At 52.7% G+C, this 20,918-nt stretch overlaps 1 protein-coding gene across 7 annotated transcripts in view; it reads right to left on the bottom strand.

Annotated features, from left to right (window-relative positions):
• UNC13B (unc-13 homolog B) overlaps positions 1 to 20,918 on the bottom strand; it is a 341,091-nt gene that overhangs the window by 70,141 nt on the left and 250,032 nt on the right. For all 7 annotated transcript variants that reach the window (XM_075932833.1, XM_075932834.1, XM_075932838.1 and 4 more), the window contains 7 exons: positions 17,645 to 17,760; positions 14,647 to 14,810; positions 11,708 to 11,858; positions 10,155 to 10,223; positions 3,123 to 3,212; positions 1,571 to 1,705; positions 297 to 430 (listed from right to left, as the gene is read on the bottom strand). In XM_075932833.1, coding sequence (XP_075788948.1) covers positions 297 to 430; positions 1,571 to 1,705; positions 3,123 to 3,212; positions 10,155 to 10,223; positions 11,708 to 11,858; positions 14,647 to 14,810; positions 17,645 to 17,760 — 859 coding nt within the window. The remainder of the gene's footprint in view (positions 1 to 296; positions 431 to 1,570; positions 1,706 to 3,122; positions 3,213 to 10,154; positions 10,224 to 11,707; positions 11,859 to 14,646; positions 14,811 to 17,644; positions 17,761 to 20,918) is intronic.

The following is a 20,918-nucleotide window of genomic DNA, read 5'->3' as shown; positions in this document are numbered from 1 at the left end:
AGAAAAGTGTATCCTAGACAACTCTACAAGAACACCCACGTTCAGGTCTCTCACTGAGCTCAAGAGTGCAATAACCAAGGCGTATGCGTTCAAACGCCATCAAAACTCAACCTTCTCAAACTCTTCCCTCCCAATCAAAAAGAAAGTAGAGAGACAAATCCGACCGACCGACAGACAGACGAGTATTCGCTACAAACACACACATGGCAGAAGACGACAGAGGGCAGTGTCACAAATAAAGCAGAACAGACAGTCTACTTCTAGCATTAGCCAGGAAGGACGTGGAGGGTTCTTACTGGTTCAGGACAGGGGTATAGGAATTTTTATCCTCTTCTATAATGGACACTATCAGAGTAATGAGTTTAGGCCAGAAATCCAGGTTCCTGATGCTGGGGCCTTGTTCTTCAGGAGGAAGATCCTGATTTTTGTTCTGGAAAGGAAGCCAGGAGAAACTCAACAGTGAGACTGAAGAAATACGACTCAGCAGGCCTGCCCCGCCCTGCACAGGGTGTGCCCTTCGTCACTTTCTTCTGAGGGCTCCACCACCAGGACTCGGTCTTGACAAGCTCCCTGACCCAACCCCATGCACCATGCAATGCAGACCGTGCCGCGAGCGGGCAAGCCCTGCACACGTCTGGTATTCAAACGGCCCCTCCTTTAGCTCTTCCTGCGTCGGCACCAGGGACACGTTTACTCACATCTCTCCTTGACTAGACTATTTCTAACCACGTCTAATCAGATCACTGATACCAGTGTAATTACCATGCATGGGCAGTACGTGAAGGTAGGGCTGGGGGAGGCAAGCCCCCAGCCCCTTCCCTTCTACTGGGCCCTGCCCCCCATGGGAGCCAAGCCACCTCCCCCACCATGTGAGGCAGGGTAGCACCCCACGCACACCCCCGCCCACCACCACAGGGAGGAGGCAGGAGGTGCACAGCCCCAGCCTCCAAGGCCAGGAGCACAAGGAGGGCGGGCAGTGGGGGCAGCAACACTCTGCCCCCAGAACACCTACAACAGGCGTTCTGGGGCGGAGTATGGGTGGGGCCAGGCTAGCAGAAGCCTTCCCCCACCTTGCATACCAGCCAGCAAGCTGCCACGCACATTACCGAACCGTAGACATGGCTGCTGAATAGGCGTGGACAAACGGAACCCTTTGGACTGACGTAGCTATAGCATCGTGTTGCACCAACCACCACGCATGCAACTCAAAGGGTCAATAGATTCAGTAAAACATGGTAGAATTCTGCACCTGCCAAGTCGTGCAATTTAAACCTGATTTCTTCTCTTCGTTTAGTTTGCGTTCTAATTGGCGGTTACTGAATGAACATTACATCAAATTTACTCTTTGAATAGTTGTCTCTAATCAGGGAATAAAACATCTGTGGCTTTTGAAAATGAGCTCTCCAGCAATTAGTGACAGCAAAAATTATCCTCTTTCATTCACTGCAATCAATGCTCCTCAATTGCTACAACAGATGTGCATTCAGAAGATCACAGCCTGTAAAACTGAAGCTACGTTGGTTTAGCTTCAGCTATTATTCACTCCGCAGCACATCTCTCCGATACTCACGGGATCTGTCTGGTACTCGCGACTATACAGCTCGTGGCAATTATTGAAGATGTATTCGTAGGTTGAGTTGAGACAGGCCTTCACACAGTCCTTCACTACTTGGCTGGCTCGAGGAGGGCTCTGTAGTTCTTGAACCTGGCAGGAAGCAGGAATAAAGGTGAGCAAAATAGCTCCTGTGTCACGGGAAGAAGAGGAGAGGAAGGCGGCAGCGCTAACCCAGCACTGGACAGAGACTGGCTCAGTTCCATGTGCTGCCCCATGAATCTGTGAACCTGAGCACGTCACTTGGACTCTGAGCTTCAGTCCTTCAACTGCAAACCAGGGGTAAGTGCGTGACCCTACCTCACCGGGATGTCGTGAGCACACACGCTCAGGATGGGGAGGCACTCGGGGCCAGATGAGGAGCTAAAACAGACAACTCCAGCAATAAACCTAGCGTAAGCAGTGCAAGGCAGGCAGCACTCATAGGTAAGGTTCAAGGGGCTTCTCCATGACATCAAGACAAACATCCAAGTCTCTCCCACTGCAAAAAATGGTCCAGAGAGATTCCATCACAGCTCTTGGCATCTCATCAGCCGTGAGTTCCCAGAACGTCCCAGGCTATTTTTTAAAATCCACGATGGTGGGGGTTTTATTTGACCTTTATGTTACGAACTTGAAAGTGCAGATCAGAGCCCTGAAGAGTATGCCGATGCATTCATCCTTTTCCCTCTTGCAACCCTCATTCTGTTGCTTCCGACTCAATCTTCTACCTCACACTCACAATGCACATCTGTTCTAAAAGGCTCCACGCATCAGATATGGGAAAATAGATGGGGAACAAATTTGGTTCCCCTTTTTTTCCCAGCTTTAAAAAAAATGCCGAGCCATTCTGAACAGAAAGCAGAGTTTGGGAATCACTCTGAAATTTTACATAACTGTTGTATGGATTATGAGCACTTTCAAAATGCAGCACACACTATTATGAGACATTTATTTGGTGTAGTTAGTTTATCTGGTACATTTTCATAACATATAAAAACCATTTCTTGCCCGAAGAACTTACAGCCAGACTCAAAGCACATTTTGAAATGCCATGAATGAAAAACTCATTTTGATAAAAACAAATAAAGGTGAAGGTTGCTAAGGGACAACAGTGCATATATCAGACAGAAACCAAGCATTTAAGAACAAGGCAATGAATGGTTAAGGAAATCAAATCTCACACGGCCCCTATGAGAAACAAATACAAGCACAAAAAAGGCACATTTCATTAATGTAACCACAATCTTAACTATGCGCCATAGCTCTGTATTAATAAATTCATTATCGGAATTATCTTGATTTCAGTATGTATTTCCTTTTGAGACACACAATTAAATGAGAAATCTTGTTGTTTAATATTCTTAGACAAGAGAGCTCTTGTACAGATGGAACTGTTTATTAATACTGCTGGAAATGTAGTTTTGCCCGAAAAGTTTCTAACCATCAAAAACGGGTAAAAGGGCTTCGCTCCGAGCAGTAGCGGACACCGCCACCACACAGGAATATTGCCGCTGTGACGGCTCCTTACCTTCATTCTGAAAAATGTGATGCTGGTCAGCAAGTCCACTGTGGATTTCAAGTCCTGTAGCCGCTCCGGGCTGCTAGCTGGGAAATTGTTCTGCCGGCATAGAAGTGAAAGCACAAGTGAATGAGCAACCAGCTGTGCACACACTCGCACGCCCATTCAAAGCAAAGATGTTAAAAGCCCTTGGCAATAAATACAGCTCAGAACTTCTATCACCCACACCAATGCTCAATACAGAAAAGCCTTCACTCGGGACAAGGGAGACCTCTCCACAACAAGAATTCATCTGTTTCATTACAAAGTTCTTCATGCGCATTGAAGGTTCATGACAGGCAGACTGACCGGCCTCGCTGGGTGAGACCAGGGGTCCATCTACCCCGTAGCCTGTCTGCCGGCAGTGGCTGGCACTAGACACTTCACAGGGAATGACCAGAACAGGGGAACTGAGTGACCCATCTCCGACTGCCCACCTGCAGCTTCTGGCAGTGAGATGCTTGGTGGCCGCAGCACACAGAGCTGTTTCTGACCCTCCTGGCTCTCAGCCCTTGTTGGACCCATCGTCCAGGAACTTACCTGATCATTTTTGAACCCCGTTATAATTTTGGCCCTTACTGCCTCCTCTGGCGAAGCGTTCCAAGGGCTGACTCTGTTCTGCATGAAGAGGCACTTGTCTTATGTTTGCTTCCAACCTGCTGCACCCCAGTTTCACTGGGTGACCACTGGGCTTGTAGCACTGAAAGGGCTGATCTCCTTCCTAAGATTAATAGTTCCAGTCTTTTGAACCTTTCCTCTTAGGGAAATTGTCCCATAACCTTCCCCATGTTCCTTGCCCTCCTCTATAATTTTTCCATCTGAATATATTTTTTTGAAATGGGGTGACCAAAACTGCATGCAGAATTCCAGGTGTAGGTGTACCGTGGATTTATAAAGCATCCGTATATTTTCTGTACTATATCTACCCCTTTTCAAATGCTTTCTAAGCAATCTGTTCGCTTTTTTTTTTTGACTGCCCCTGCACACTGAGTGGATGTTTTCAGAGAACTCTCCATGACGACTCGAAGACTCTCTCGAGTGGCAACCGCTAATTTAGAGCCCACCATTTTGTACACAGAGCGGGGATGCTGTTTTCCCAATGTGAATGACTTTGCATTTATCGACACTCAGGTTCATCAGCCATTTTGTTGTCCAGTCAGCCAGTTTTGGGAGTTTGCTCTGTAACTTCGCAGACTTATCTGTGACGTACTGGGGGCTGTCTACTCTTGTGGCCTGGGTCCACTCTGGAGGCATTTTCTATCTATCATCTTTGCCACTTCCTGTTTACCCCCCTTTCCCAAAGCATGAGACCTTGACTGGGAGGGAGAGGGGGAGGGGCAGAACATGGTCTGCGTCCTTTTCATTTTATGTGCCAGCGGCCCATGTCTATTTCCGGTCAGAAGGCCTGTATTTACACACAGAACAAGCACAGCACGAGCAGCAATGCAGCACCGACAGCACGGCTAGTTCTGAAGAGAGGGTTCAGCCAGCGTGCTGGTCGGCACTGGTCCCAGCAGAGACCCTTGGAGGAGTCTCCTCTTCAGTCCAGTTCCAACCAAGGGCAGCCCCGGGAGCCTTTTTAAAACGGGTGTTGCATTAGCAATTGACCATGAACCTACTCCTGCAGGGGCTAGTAGTTCTGCAGTTCCAGATCTAAGTTTCCCCACAATTCCCGGTCCGGATTTATTACGGTGAGCTCCAAAACCTTCTCTACTGACCCCTCACTCTGGGATAGTGCCCAGCGGGGTGGGCATGTGGGGGGGCCCAGCGCCATGCCCAGAAGGGTGGGGCTGAGCGTGGAAGAGGGAGGGCCCAGGGCCGTCAGCCCTTAGTACTGCCCCCGCCCTCACAGCTGCATGGAGCAGCACTCCAGTAGCGGCAGCCCAGAGCTCTGGGCCCCTTTCAATCTCCAGGCCCTGGGGCAATTGACCCTTTTGTTCCCCCTCCTCCCCCCACACTGGCGATACACCCAGGCCTGGCACCTCTCACATCCACCGCAGTGAAAACCAGTGCAAAGAATTCATGTAGCTTTCCTGCAAGGGCCTGGGTCTTCATCGAGTGCCCCCGTAGCACCGCCCCAGCCAGCGGGCGTCCAGCCTCTGAGGTACTTACACTTACTGTTAATTGGGGTTTGTGACTTTCACTCATTGCCTTTCCATTCCTTTTGGGCCCGTCTAATGACACGTTTACACTGGACTTGTCAGAGTTTCTGCGCCCCTCTGTGTTCCTCCCTAGGATGCGGCTTCCAGTTCGCCAGCGGTGTCTTGTTGCCTCTCACCTCTTCCACTCTGCTTACCCAGCATGGACATTTTTTTTTGTCTCCATGTTTTTCCCTACTCGGCATTTACCTTTACTTGAATTGGTCCTGCCTAGAGCAGGGGGCTGCACTTGACGACCTTCTGAGGTCTCTTCCAGTTCTGTGATTCTATAAGCCTCTCATGGGACGTACTTTAAACTGTTTCCATGCAGCTTGTGACTGAGGCTTGGAATTGCTGTTTAACTGGCCTCGTTTTTGTGGAGTTGCGTTTTGAAGTTCAGTGCTACTGGGGTAGGTTCCATTGGTCTTTCCTGCCCCCAAGAAGGAAGTTAAATGTAATGACAGTATGGTCACTATTACCAGCCGGTCGGCTATACCCACTATTACCAGCCGGTCGTGGACTAGACCCTGTGGCCCATTTCGGACTAAAGCAAGAATTGCCTGCCACCTTGTGGGTTCCGGCTGCTCCTGGAAACAGTCATTAATGGGGTCTAGAAATGGTCTCTGCATCTTGTCCTGAGGAGACATCTTCCCGCTCAATAAGGGGATAAATGAAGCTCCCCATTACCACTGGGATTTCTTGTCTAATCACACTGAGTATTTCAGAAGCACCATCCCCAGCCTGGTCAGGTGGTCGGAGGTAGAATCCGAGTGTCATTCTCTTATCGCGCAGGCATGGAGTTTCTATCCAGAGTCTCTATGGTACAGTTGGAGTCACTGAAGATGTTTACAACACTTGACTCTAGGCTGTGTCACGTGGTGCCAGACCCTCACCGGTACGACCTGCTCTGCCATTCTTACAGAGTTTGAACCATGGCACTACTGCGCCCCATGGATTATCCTCATTCCACCAAGCTTCTGCGATGCCTATTACACCCCGGCCCCAACCCCCTTCTCCCTAAGCCAACTGAAAAACTAACCCACTCTCCCAGCAACTGGCCCCAGCCCGGAGATAACAAAAGAGGGGGCAAGAGTAAGATTCCCAGGCAAGGTGTCACCTGGTTGCTCCCCCAACCCAGGTTCAGGTTACAGCACAGCCTGAGCTACTGTTGTGGATGTGGTAAGATGGGGCAGCCTCCCCTCGGCACGAGCCACGCCCAACATCCCATCTCCAGCCGGGCACCAGTGCAGTGTGCAGGGAAACTGAGGCACGCACACACACAGAGTTACAATAGAACAGCACAGGACAGGCGGAATCACCCACCACACGACGTGAACAGAGCGAGCACAATCCCCACTACGTCCCAGCCTCTCTTTGGAGAAGGCCGGTCAGGATGCCCGGTGTGGTGCCACAGTATCCGAGTTCCATGGCACTTCACTGTCTGTTGCCTGGCTTGCAGGTACCTAACACTGGGTACTTACTTCCCTTCCCCAGAGCCCTGTCCGCGCACCACCCTCAAGGGGCTTCCGAGGGGATTTTCACAACACGATGCCCTCAGCTCCGGACTTGCTAAGCCCAGCATTTCCCTACCGTCTCACTGATCTGTCGCACACCCGCTCTCAGCCGACAGCCTCCACGCACAGTCTTGCACTCAGCAGGGCACGACGTTCAAACAGCCATGGGCATGGGTCCCCAAAACCCAACCAGAATGCCCCAAGTCTCGCAGCACTAGCCGCTGGGTTACACGAACGTTTCGTCCACAGGAAGCTGTCGTGCTTCGACACTGCACTAGCCTGCCGTGCACCAGGCGTCCACGTGGACCCTGCTGGCCAGCACGGCCGGCCCCTTCCTGTACTTGGATCTACCCCGTTTTGGCACCAGGCAGATCAAGGCTCACTAGGGAAGGAGGTCCCTTACCTATCTGGACCCTGAGTTCTTGAAGTGTGGCCCCTCTCTGTGCCACTGTGGGCTGTGCATGAGCTCTGCACATCTGAGTTTGGAAGATTTTTGCTAGCGGTGTCCCTCGGTCTGTGCTCGTCCAGTTCTCCTTGTGTCGTGCAGACCGTCAGCAGAGCCCTGCCAGATTCACAGCCATGACAGACTGACGTCTGGTCGTGTGTGCGTGCATACCCTACCCCCTACAGATTCCATTGAGGAAACCCAGCGTTTCTGGGAGGTTCTGGCCCAAAAGGGAGTAGCCAGGGCAGGGAGGTGCAAGGCTATTTTAGGAGGTTCACAGTATCGCCACCTTGACTTCTGCATTGCTAAATTGAGAGCATCATAATCACCTAGCAGAATACAGATGGGAAGTGGGGGGAGCCCCACTCACTCACTCAACTCTGGGTCTCAAAGCTAGTAGAGAGTAGTTCATGGATCAAGTGTCTCAGGCAATTAGGAAGGAAGCTAGTTTGCTGGACACCCCCCAGTGGAACACAGACGGGGATCAACACATGAACAGCTCTGTGTGTGGCAGCAGGGCCCCTGTGGACACGCCGTATGTGGCAGTCACGTGGCGCAGATTTACACCCGCGAGTGCTGAGAGCTGCAGGTCCATAGAGACAAGCCCTAAATAGGCGGGAGAGGGTGGGTGGGATGCGATTGCACCAGGAGAGCGGATTGAAATACCCTTTCTAAGCCATTCATTGGGTCTGCTGCAAGATCAGGCGCAGCCAGGTGGCTAGTCACACTGATTGCCAGAAGCATTACGGCGCAGGAGCTGCAGAGAGCGCCTCTCGCTGGCATTAGCCGGAACATCAGATATTCCTTCGAAGCTGCTCATTTAAGCTGGTTGGATTCCACATGCTCTGCACTGACAGCTAAGTGGCAGCAGCCTAGCTCACGGGCACAACCTGCGCTAGCCCTCCCCTGTGGCCAGAGCGCCGGCCAGTAACCAATACGTCTAAGAACAAAAGAACTGTCAGCCTGGGAGATTTCTCCTTGGAATCGTGACCGCCCTACTGCTTGTGCTGAAGGGGAGTAGCCAGACCAAAGGTCCATCTAGCCCAGCGTCCTGTCTGCCACCAGTGGCCAACTCCAGAGGGACGGAACACAACAGGTAATCCTCACATGACCCCTCTCCTGTCACCCACGGCTACAAGACAAGCGCTAGTTACAATCGGGGGTTACTGTGGTGCCAGAAGTACTGCTGATGGCTCGACACATCTGGCAAAAATTGGCAGACAGGGCATTCGCAAAGCGAGACATCTTCTTCTGCCTTTGGTAAGCTAGTAAGCAAGAGTTTGACAAAGAGCGAGCAACAACAACTGAAGAGCACACATGCCAACATAACATGCTCTTAGACTCCTCATTGTCAGAGGATGACTTATGTCAGAGCTACCCTTGAAAGAACATCAGCTGTTCTGGAAAAAAATCAATTAGGAACCCATTTATGCAATCAAGTCTCGACATCACAAATTAGATCTAATTACATTTTACCACAGCTCACATGCTATATTACTATTCTTGGCAGAACGAACTAACATCTCCTCCAAGGATTAACTCCCCCCATCATAAAGAGTATCATTCCACTATTTATAATTATATGCTTCCCAGCAGTACTTCTAACAGAATTAGAATGTGCCTTGCGTGCGGCAGGGGGGCTGTCAAAAGGTTTCTCTGCACTCAGAGCACAAAGACTGCGATTCAATCCCCGAGCGCCATGGGACAGCGCTGGAAATCAGGTTTCCGGGAGGTGGGGGGGCTTTGGCAAAGATCTTCTTGTAAGACGGCTCTGGCCGCAGCCACCCTTCCAGCCTGCCCGCCCCCCTGCAAAGGACGCATACAACAATGCCGAGTTATCCCAAATGAAGGCGAGCCACCCGCTGAACAAGACAGACAGAAATGGGGATCTGACAGAATATTCATCCCAAATTACTTTAGACTGGAATATGCACAATGTAGCATAAGCACAGAGCATGACAGACTGGGAGATTTCGCCGATGAATCAGGCCCTTGTGCTGAAAGAGAGTAGCCCTCACTCTGCCCTGCTCATGTGCCCCACATAGCTGCTCTGCCCAGGACAGGGGGTGGCCACCGTGATCAGGGACCGTCAGACAGAAGCCATCACCGAGTGTCTGAGGCCAACCATTCTGATTATCTCAACTCCTCACCCTGCCCCAGGGGACAAGGGACTTCCTACACAGAGGCCCGCAGAGTGGGAGGAGAGAGGCTTTCCGGCTGGGCACGGAGCGAGAGGAAGGGGAGGGCAGAGAGAAACAGAGAGGCTTTATCTGAAAGGGCGACTCTTCACGGTCACCTACAAGCAGCAGCGGCTGGGGACAGAGAAGGCAGGAGGGAGTGGGCACTGCTCAGGAAGTTTGTTCTTCCAAAGATCAGTAATTCCAGGGCTTTATCAGCCTACGCTGATGGGCAATCCCTTTGTTTGGCTCCCTGGTGGGGCCTACACCCTTGGTGGAACTCGCATGGTTCATACCATGCAGCTCGGGGCTGGGAGGCTCGTTCCAGGCTCTGCGGTGGCTTCGGTGCCAATTTCCACATTCCAAGGAAGGCCTGAGACGAGGGGACTGAACCTGGGGGTGCCCTTACAGACCCGGGGCTGGAATACTGCCCCAACCTTGGCCAGCCCCGGCCGACTGGGAAGCACATGGGACCCAGCCACTCGGTACAGTCCCAAGAGAGACCGGTGTGGGTTGTGATACAGAGCAGCTCTTGCTTTGTAGACGTGTCCTTCACACGGCCTGCCTGGGGCGACTGTGAACACGCAAGACAGACAATGGTTTCGTTGTGTGTCTGAAGAATTTTGGTGGGTGACAGGAGCCCACACGTCATGAAAATACCCACAACAGGGAGAAAGCCCATGCTGTACACAAGAGACCCTGAAAACATGCTATTCGTTGACACTTACCCTATACATGGACAGGTCGATACGGAGTGAGTTGTGCAGCTGGTCCAGCAATTTAACAAACCTTTCTTTCTGTTGGGCAGAAAAAAAAAGACCCCAATAAATAACCTCATGCTCCATCACAGAAAAGTAGATCTACTCAGCACTCCAATCAGACGAGTGCTTCCCGAGAACCAGCGCTGGGTTACAGAGGAGTGGGAGGAGGCTATCTGCGTTCATTCTATTGTACAAACGTGGTGGGCAGACAATACTTGCTTCAGATCTCTGATTTTACTGCCACACCAAGCTCAGGAGGGATTTCAATATTTACAAGGGTCAGGAAATTCTTCTTCGTCCCTTAAAGGAGGCCCATACACTGCTCCAGTGCAGAGAATCCCAGACCACTACGTATTTGGAATGGACACAAGTTCCAGTTCTTCAGCTGCACGGTTGCACAGACACAACGATCACATTTAAAGCAAAGGCTCGTCCCCACACTGGCTCTGGCCAGCGGCACAGGCCCTCACTCATGCAAATGAGACTCTCAAATTGGTTCTTGCCAACATTTCACTTACTGCGAAACATTTTCAGAAGGTCAATTCAAAACGTGTGTTTTCAGGAATTGTTTTTTTAGCCAAAACACAATCCCCAAAGGTCAACCCCAAGCTGGGAATTGGGCCAGCGTCTGAAACATGCATCCAACACTTTCATCCAGCTCCAATCGCTGCCATACTTGGGGCCAATGCCGCTGGGAGCTGGTTCAGCATCCGCTGTGTCCCACACCAGAGCATGGCCTGTCCCAACCCCCGTTCTGAGAACCCGAACACACCCATCCTCTACCGGGTATTACAGGGCAAACAACGGAAACTGCACAGTACAATCAATGCCTCAGTTAGCCAACAAAGCAGAGCTGGGGAACCTTGTTTCGGTTGGGGGCCACTGACCCACACAAAAATCAGTCGGGGGCCACACACACAAAAACCCCCACTGACGGGGCGCCCGACTGAGGAGACACACTCCCCACGTTCGCCTCACACCCCAGAGCCTGGGGGCGGGCCTAGGATATTTTGTGCATTCCAATGCCGTGACAGGGTGGGGGGGGGGGGGGGGGGGGGCTGGAGCACCAGCGCAGAATCCCTAATGCAAAGGGGGGCCCTGAGCCACGGGGGCCAGATCCAGACGCAGCCCCGGGCCTGAGGTTCCCCGCCCCTGCCCTAGAGAGTTCAACTTGAGAAACACCAGCAAGAAGCGCAGCAGCGATTTGGAGACAGACTTCTAAAGCCGTGGAAGTCCTGAAACCATCACGTGCAGGGGGCACGCTGTGTAGGATAATCCCCACAGGGCTCCATGCCGCTTGCACTCTGGTGCGGCTGGGGCACAGGGGCCAGGAGAACAGGGCACTGCGCTGCTCAGCCTCTAGCCTGGGTGCAAGAGACCACATCAACGGTGGTAATTCTTCCTACACCGTCCCTTCAGCAGAACTAGCATGTCACTGTAAGGAGAGGGCAAGCCAGAGGCACCCCAAGCCAGTAAACCCGTCACAGCGGCATGGCGGGACCGTTCACCCGGAAACATACCCCGAAGTTGGAGGCTGCAAAGCGGTCCGAAGCAGACACGTTGGTGGACGCGGTCGTGTGCGCGTAGTAGGCATTGATATTGGCCAGCAGGGTGCTCATCACAGCTGGCACTCCCGGGCACATGTACTTGGAGGAGAGACATGCAAAGTGCCTGGAACAGCAGAGGCAAGGTCAGTTTCGGAGAAGACGCCAAGACGCTCCATGGGTTACAAGGTTACATCCGGCCCTCAGGGGAAAGCAGATCTAGAGAAGTGGCTCTTCCAGCTATTTCCAGCCAACCAACCTCAACCACACCCTACTGGAAGTACCACATCAAGGAAGGCTGTAGCTGCCAGCCAGAATTTCACCTTGGTGGCAAGTTTCCATTCTCCAACACGTGGCTTTTCTGCCAAGATACCACTGGTAGCAGCAAAATAGACGCTTTCACCATGGCCCAGGAAACATGACACAAGGGCTTCAATCCAGCACTTTTTGGTAAGTCCCATCCTGAGATTGCCCCATTGCTCAGGATACGGCGATTCTGAGACAGCGCCTGATACCAGGAGACCTGCCCATCAAACTGCTCTGCCCAGCGTAGTCAGTAACTTCCTACGTGACAGCCAGTGGGAACTAGAACCCGCCCTGCCTGCCATGAGCGCGGCCGGATCTCTATCCCAGACTGCGCTGTACAGAGGCTTCTTTCATGCTCTGGGCTACTCCTGTCATCCTGCAGGAAGTACATGGGCTCATTTGCATATTCTCATATCATTGCTCTCATTAAAATGCAACAAAATCTCTTACAGGAAGGCTTAAAATTGTTCCACCAGCATTTGGTCTTGAGAAGTGATTCAAGTAAACAACCCAAGAACAGCTGGTATAAATACGGAGCCAGCAGTTAAAAAGGGAATAATATTATAAAACACAAAACAAGGGCGTCCGAGTGTAAGAAACTTGTCAATGTCTGCTACAAATTCACGTTTACAAGAACCTCTCTTGGAAAAGATCAATCTCTGTGGCCGGAGGCAACACACGGCCGTCAGCTTCCATGTTACTCACCCCCTGAGCACACTGACAGGGCTTTACATGAAAATACCCAAGATCCCGTGTTTCAGATGCTCATACAGTGGCATCTATGTGAGGTCTGGCAGGTGTCCTGCTGGGAGGTCAGTCACTCCTAGACAGACAGATCTCAGAACCCTGTGTCTCTCTACCAGTGTCTTGCACAGACACTTTTATGGAAGAAAGAAGGATCTCAAACTTGAATTATAGAATCCTAGGGCTGGCAGACACCTCAGGAGTCATCGACTCCAGCCCCCTGCCCAAAGCAGGACCAACCCAACTCAATCACCCCAGCCAGGGCATTGTCAAGCTGGGACTTAACCTTAAAAAACTACTTTTACTGTTCTGAAAAACTGACAAGCCCAAATCCCCGCAGAAAGATGCTTGCAGGGTTTGTGAAGGAACATACTTTTTAGCCATTGAGGGGGAAGCCTCAAAATTAGTCCAAGGCAGGGTCCATTACTGTGGACGTGCTACCTCAGATTTAGAGCCCCAGGAAGTACTGGGGAGTCATTATTTCGAAATAACAGCAGTGGAGCATCCACGCTACCATTATTTCAAAATCACTATTTCAGAATTAGCGTTACGCCGGAGGAAAAGCAGGGGTACAGATTTCAAATTCTGTGGCCCATTAGTTCAAAACAGCAGGCTTGGCCGTGTGGACGCTTGGCTTATAAATTCGACCTTGGTGGGCTTATTTCTAAACAAAGTCCTAGTGTAAATCAGGGGTTAGAGAGCATTTCTGTCCTAGCTGGTGCAATGTAGGTTCTAATCATACTCCGCTAACACGGCGCGTGTGCAAAGGACTTCTGGGGCTGGCTAGCACAGCTGTCATTTCAGGGCTCCCTTTCCACTTTGGTTACGATGGTTCCACCGGCAGCAAGTGAAGGTGTCTGTGGGGAGAGCTACCAGTGGGAACATTCAGCTCAAGGATACCTCAAAACAAACTGCCAAGGTGAGATTCTTCCAAACTTATCTGCCTCCTTCAGTATTTCACAGAAGACAAAAAGCAGATGCAACACAACAGGGTCTGCAGGAAGATGCCGAGTTCCTCAGGAACCTCAGGCAGCGCTTAGTGTTAAGGCCCCAAAGCAGCCGAGAACTGTACTAGTCTAGTGCGAAACACCGCAAGCCAGGGCACCCTCTTGGCTGAATCCTCCTGCTGACACACCGATTGCTCTGGTGCCTCATCCTGGGTTCCGGGATCACCCTGAAAAAGCGCTGGTGTTAAGTCTGGGTCCCAAATGCCCCTCCAGACGTGTTATTTGGGGGAGGGATGGTACATTTTAAATAACTCAGCGGTCAGTGAGTCTTAGAGCAGCGACGCTTTGCCGCTGGGAACCACGTTCATGCTGCTTTGCAATACACACTTTGGATGTGGCTGCTCAGAATTGAAATCGCAGGGCAGGACCATCAGCTGGGGGGGCCAATGGATTGGAGAGTGGGCCCGTGGCTCCCAGGAACAAGCGCCCTGTGCTGGCAGCGCCTCCCGGTCACGCGGCTCTAGCACTGGGGTCCAGGCAGGGCTGGGTGCAGGACAGCCGCACGGGGAGAGGAGCCATCAGCCCTGGACAGCGGCTCCTGGGAGCAATGGGACCACGCTCCTCTCCATGGCTGCAGCGTGTCTCGCGAGTACTGCCCCGTGGATGCCAATGACATACACCCACAGCTGCGGTTAGACATTTGTATCCAGGCAGGACTCGACTGACTCAGAGCACGACAGCCCGCTCCTGCTCACCATCCCCCTAACCGACAGGGACCAGCATCGCCAGACACGGCAGGCCACGCCAGCCACACTACACATAATTAACAACCAACACATTCACAACTCTGCCCTTGGTGAGTAAATCCATCAGCCACAGCAAGGGTCCAAGCTAAGGACCACCTGCAGAGTCACTTACGTCATAGCCTGGTATATTGTCTCTATACCATAACGCATTGCAAATTCATCCACAATCTCTTGGGCTGTCTCGTCAAAATAGACCTTCCAGGCATCATCTCCTTTGGCGTCTGGGATCTTCACCACCCCATTCCCTTGAATATCTGTGAGATGGTGGAAGAGGTTCTGAAAGGGAAACAGAACGCAACTGAAGCGGATTGGCTGGAAGCCTCCAAGACGGAGAGCAACACGACTGGCTTGGAACCACCCTGGAGACAGAACATGGGAGAAACACAGCTCCTATATTCTACTGGCTTCCTTCTTCTTTTGGAGAGTTGGGTTTTCCTCCTCAGACATGACAGGATTCCCCAGATGCATCCCTACAGCTTCATTCACCTGTAAAAGTAACTGGCTCATGCCCTGAGGGAACAAGGCTTTAGCTCAAACTTAAGTCAACAAAAGGACAAGACAACCGGCCACCAGGGATAGCTCAGTGGTTTGAGCACTGGCCTGCTAAACCCAGGGTTGTGAGTTCAATCCTTGAGGGGGCTACCTAGGGAGCTGGGGCAAATCTGTCAGGGAGGGTACTTGGTCCTGCCATGAGGGCCTTGATGACCTCTCAAGGTCCCTTCCAGTTCTATAAGATAGCTATATCTCCATGCTATTATAATAAATACATGCAGGAGGTGGAGCAGGCCTGTAACACACAGGTGAGGCCTGCAACTACAGGTCCCAGTCCCCATGGGCCACACCTCGGTACAGAAGGTAAGACCACCTGTGAGGCGGGGTTTCAACCAACATTACAGGTGTGTAGAAATGTGGATGGATCTTTAAGGTGACTTTGTACAACACTACAGCCATCTAATGGCTGGAACATCACAAACTGTCCCCTCATAGCGCAACAGGCCAGCACAGGCGATGGCTTCATGCTTCTTTCAGCTTCCCCAGCACGTCACAGGCGGCTCGCTAGGGACATTAGCGACTAGCCAACTATCTGATACGCATAAGCTTATTGGCTAGTCGATCCGTGTCTCAACTAGTCACTCCCGATCCATGTCTCTACTAGTCGCTGCCCCTCCCCCAGTGCTGGGGGAGCCAGCTTAAAAGGGGGAGCCAGCTTAAAAGCAGGTTCCCCCAGCACCATCTCCACAGGGGGCAGAGGCGTACAGGGTGACTAGGCGTAAACCAGAAATCAGCAGATTCCCAGCTCACGTCTGGTCCCTCCTGCAGTGCTCCTGCCTCTTAAATGCATTAGGAGCCTGGCAGCGGCAGCGGCTCTTACTACATTTAAAAGGCAGCGTCACATTTAAAAGGCAGCGTCACAGAGGGGGTTAGCTCCCAGGGCCAGGAGCTAATCCCGCTGTGGCTCCGCAGCGTGGCTCCGCAGTCTCCCGACTAATCTATGGAAATTCCATCGACTAGTCAACGAGTCGATTCAACGCAATGTCACCTCCCTGCCACTTGCAATGATCCCTGCGGGCGGAGGCGCCGAGCGGAAAGCCAGCCAGCCGTTCCATCCTGGCTCTGCAGCTTCCGGAAGCAGCCTGGCAGCACAAACCTCCCTACGCAGACACAAGCCCGGCTCTCCCGCGGCTCAAGCTAGCACCAGCCATGCGCAGAACAAGCTATGACATTGCCCCGAGAAAGCGGCCTTCCAAGGTTTAACTCCACTCCCCGTGTGTAATGGAATTCCACTGCAGGGCTCTTGGGGACACAAGCAGGTTCTTCCTGAGTGGCCCAAGGGGATGCCCGCTGCCTGCAAGGAAAGCTCTCTGGAAGCAAGGACTCAGTGCAAGCGGCACAAGGCTATTTTCTTGCTCCAGTGAAGTCGCGGACCTGTTGGTCTCCTGACCCTCAAAGGCTGTGTAGGGGAGACGAAAATGACTCGCACCGGACACACTGTTTCAACTGAAGTCATGGTCCCTTCCCAGGCCAACAGTCTGAGCGTTGCCATCTTTGGGAAAACGGCCGATTCCAACGCTGTCCCCACCGCGTGCAGCTCAGGCATCCTTCCTCATCCCCTTTTCCGGCCCGTCTGCTTCCACTGGGAAGGCCTCCACCCACCACTGCTGTGCGGCAATCACCCCCCACGCAGTTCAGCGTGTTCCCCGGTGCCCCTCAAGCGGCGTGCGGACACTTCAGCCGCCGGGACACTGGCCTCCTTGGTGAGCAAACCAAGAGATGGAAAATCTCATGATCTAATTAGGAGCCACGGGGCTTTTGCCTGAACCTAGGACTTCCCCTAGTTTAGCTGCAAAGCGCTTCGGGGTTGCCAGTGACGTACACCATCGCTGGCTGAAAGGGGCGGGGAGAGGCCTTTAAAGCGACAGCCCCGCAGAGGGGAGGAATAGAACGACCCTGCGTTGTCAGGGGAACCCCAACAGCTCAAGATGCAGAACTGCCACTGAACTAAAAGGCCGAGATCTGACCCTAATTGCTGCTGGGTGGCTCGTTGTGGTTCCTGGACACCTCTCACCCTTCCAGGCTAAGCCTAGCCCAGAGGTCCCTGGCCTCTGTCTGCCCCCCTCAAGGACAGCCAGGGACACTGGATTAGCCTCTGCTCCCTAGAGCCCCTAGCAGCGAAGGAGTGCAGCTGGGGGGAGGGGGGTTTATGCCGTAAGGGCAGGGGACTGGACTTAATGATCTCTTGCAGTCCCCTCCACTTCTAGGAGTCTACGCTGCCAATGCCTGCACTCTGCCTGGTCACGGGACAGACCGAGGGGCTTCAAACCCAAGAGCGGGGTCCTAACGCATTTCAGACGACAATGAACCACGTTTATTCACAACCTAGCCTAGAGGGGACAGCCAACCTTGGACATGGGCAAGGCCTAGTAACAGGACCTCAATCTGCAGGCAAGGGCTGAGTTACAGCTGGACAGACTGCAGTCTCTATAGCCACAGGCTGAGAAAGGCTGGGGGGGGGGGGGGGGGCAGGACACAGGGTACCTGCAACATCAACAAGCCGAGGGCGTAGGAGAGAGAACCCAGTTACCACCACCACATGCTTCAGGCATACTCACTTCATGAAGGCAAGTGTACTGGATGTGATACGGAGCCACCTTCTCCTCTCCTTTTATTTCCACGTTGATCTGCAGGCGGATAGCCCCAGACACGGCCGATTTATCTGTTCTTTTCTCTAGAAAGACAAGCAGTGGCAAGTTACATTTCTCTGTACAGGGAATAGGCCTGGCAGGGGCAGCACAACGTGGTAGAAGAAAAACACAGGTGGAAGTTGAGACTGACTTGGAACCGCGACCCTTCTGGATCCTACTTTTCCCAGAGATAGTGTGTTGGGTTACAAGTGCCGGGACAGACGGGCAGGGTCACGCACCACGGGGTAACCGCAGGCGTCTCTCAGACGGGCACAGCTCAACCCCGTCCTTCAGTGCCACTGGCACAGCGCAGTCCCAAACGAACATGCAGTGACACAAACGAGAGAAGCCAAAGGACATGCTGAAAAGTTCCTCTCTGAGGGCGAGTGAATCTGAGGACGAATTCAGTAATCATGAAATTAAGGGACTGGGCGTTGGTTTCAAAAGCAGCCACGTGATGTAGGAGCCTACAAGCCACTTTCCGAGTTGGTTTAGCTGTGTGGGTGTCGACTGCATGAGCATTAACTTGGTGGCAAGCTGGGGTGTAAATCTCCCATGCCCCCGTGCGCTGCACACCAACTACCCGGGTGCATGCTAAAGCTTCCCGCGTGCACTCGGATACGGCTGGGCACAGGCCTTCGGTCTCGTTAGCTCAGGACCCTGCGTCACTTCTGAGAGGGGGAGCCAGCCCAGCTGAACGTTTTACCCTCTCTTCACTTGGGCTAAGAGCACTGCTCTGCCCACGTACCCTGGTCACCTGCTCAAGCCTGTGATACACCAGTCTGGGCCCTTCCAGCGCTCAGCAGCACCCTGGGGAATTCCAGAGCTTGGCCTTCCGAGGCGAGAGTCTGTGGTGCTTTGTGGGGGACACGCCCGGAACCCCAGCCAGTTCATTTCTACATGTTCCACACACGAGCACTGGAATCGAGTAACAGGAGATTCTAACCCACGGCCCCTCCACGCCCCACAGCGTTAACGTTTCCTGGAGTTAGGCTCCCTAGGACCCTGCGTGGCACATTCGGAGTACAAGGCACCTGGGGTGAATGGCTACCACCGTCTTACAGCAGGAGAAACTCCCTGCAGACACCAACTGCTGGCAACACAGGCCGCTCTCCGTCCTTCTGCAGGCTACGAATCCACATGCCACACTCGGGTCTGGGGGTGCCCAGTCCATGCTCTTCTGGACCCCGCAATGCCCAAACCCGCGGCCTCTGGGGAAGAGCGCCTCCCAGGTCGTGGGCTGCATCTCCGCTCAGCTCGCCCCTTGGCAAAGGCACGTGGCCGTGTCCATAGCAAAACCCAAGGGAAGTTCACTTACCAGAGTTGGAAAGCGAGATTTAACTGAACACAAGTATAAGGGGACAAGTCAAAGAGACACAGCACACAACCGAGAGGCTGAACTCATTGACATGGGACTTTCCGGTCCAAGAAGGAATCTCTCACCCATAGGACAGTCCACACAGCACTTCTTCTGTTTCGAAAGCTGGGATCCACCCTCCCGGAGCCATCCTGCTGGAACGGATAACAGCTCGTGCTCCTTCATCAGCGTTAACAGCGACAGGCTGTCACCCCAGGGATTCCCCGCTTCAGGTACACCCACGGGCCTGCCCCAATCCAGGTGCATGGGGCTGGCTCCGAGGACACCCACAGTTCTCAACATTGACAGTTATCCTGGGGCCTGCTTCACCTCAGCTGACAAGTTTCACTTCAACCCTTTTGAAACCCAGCAGCCCACACGTCTCAATTCGAAAAGCACTCCCACCGCAAACGTCATTCAATACCCAGGACCATCTGCCCATTCGCAGCGTCCAGCTGAGACCCCACACGACCTCCCGTCTGAGCAGACGGTCAGACACAGAGGAAATGCGCCTGCCTGGCTATGTCGGGATGTGTCTACATCACACCCAGCCCATCACCAGGGGGAGAGCAAAGTGAACTCCCGTAGACAGAGTGCCTGGGGCACCAACACCACTTTCTGAAGTTCTGTCTGTGTTTGGCTCCTTGTTTGTGAATGCTGTGAACAGTCCGTCTACGGTCGTAGTGGCCATGGTACGACTGACGGGCAAATGCATCCAGCCCACGAGTGCTACAGATATTAGCTTGTATCTTGCATAGACACTGTCTAGCCTGCGGAGACCACAAGTCTCAACACGCAAAATTGTATTTTGATGTGAGATGCTCTGGCTAGCCTCGACAGACTACAGTAAGAACAGATGCAAAGTACTCCGCTTTGGGAGGGGCAATCAACTGCACGCATACAGAACGGGAAGTGACCACCTAGGAAGGAGCACTGCAGAAAGGGATCTGGAGATCACAGTGGCCCATAAGCAAAAGGAGTCAACACTGTCATACAGTGCTGTTGGGAGGGAGGGGAGCGTCATTCTGGGCTGCACTACAAGGAGTGTTGTAAGCAAGACACGAGGAGCTGTTCTTCTGCTCTATTCTGTGCTGATCAAGCCTCAACTGGAGTATCGTGTCCAGTTCTGGGCACCACGTTGCAGGAAAGATGTGCTTCCCTCTCCCCACACAAATGAACACAACAGTTTTCAAGTATGTAAAAGGTTGTTACAAGGAGGAGGGAGAAAAATTATTCTCTTTGGCCAAGAAGCAAGGGGCTTAAACTGCAGCAAGGGAGGTTTAGGTTGGACATTAGGAAAAACTTCCTGCCAGTGAGGGTGGTGAGACACTGGAATAAATTGCCGAGGGAGGTTGTGGAATCCCCGTCTCTGGAGAGATTGAAGAGAAGGCTGGTCAGACACCGGTCAGGGATGGTCTAGCTCGTATCTCAACTACTACCTACACCAGCAAGGGTTATGTCACTCAGGGATGTGAAACCACCACAACCCTGTGCAACGTAAGCTTCACCAGCGTAAGTGGCAGAATGCACAGTGCAACGCTGGCAAAGAGAGTTTCTCTCATTAACACAGCCACTGGGGCTGGTGTAATTACGTGAACAGGAGAGCAGCCTCCTGCCAGCACAGAACAGCTACATGAGCCATCTCTCAGTGGCACAGCTGCATCATTCAGTAACCTCACTGGTGGAACCAAGGCCTTAGTGCTGCCCTGAGGGCAGGGCACTGGACTAGAAAACCTCTCGAGATCCCTTCCAGCCCTACAATTCTACATGGTCATACTACAGAGAAGAACGCCTGCTAACTCCTCCATCGGGTGCACACAAGCGACGGCCATCGCGCCAGTGGCG

The sequence above is a fragment of the Pelodiscus sinensis genome, chromosome 6 (genome assembly GCF_049634645.1).
Source record: "Pelodiscus sinensis isolate JC-2024 chromosome 6, ASM4963464v1, whole genome shotgun sequence".
Taxonomy (NCBI): Eukaryota; Metazoa; Chordata; order Testudines; family Trionychidae; genus Pelodiscus; species Pelodiscus sinensis.
This window is presented reverse-complemented; position numbering and strand designations above follow the sequence as displayed.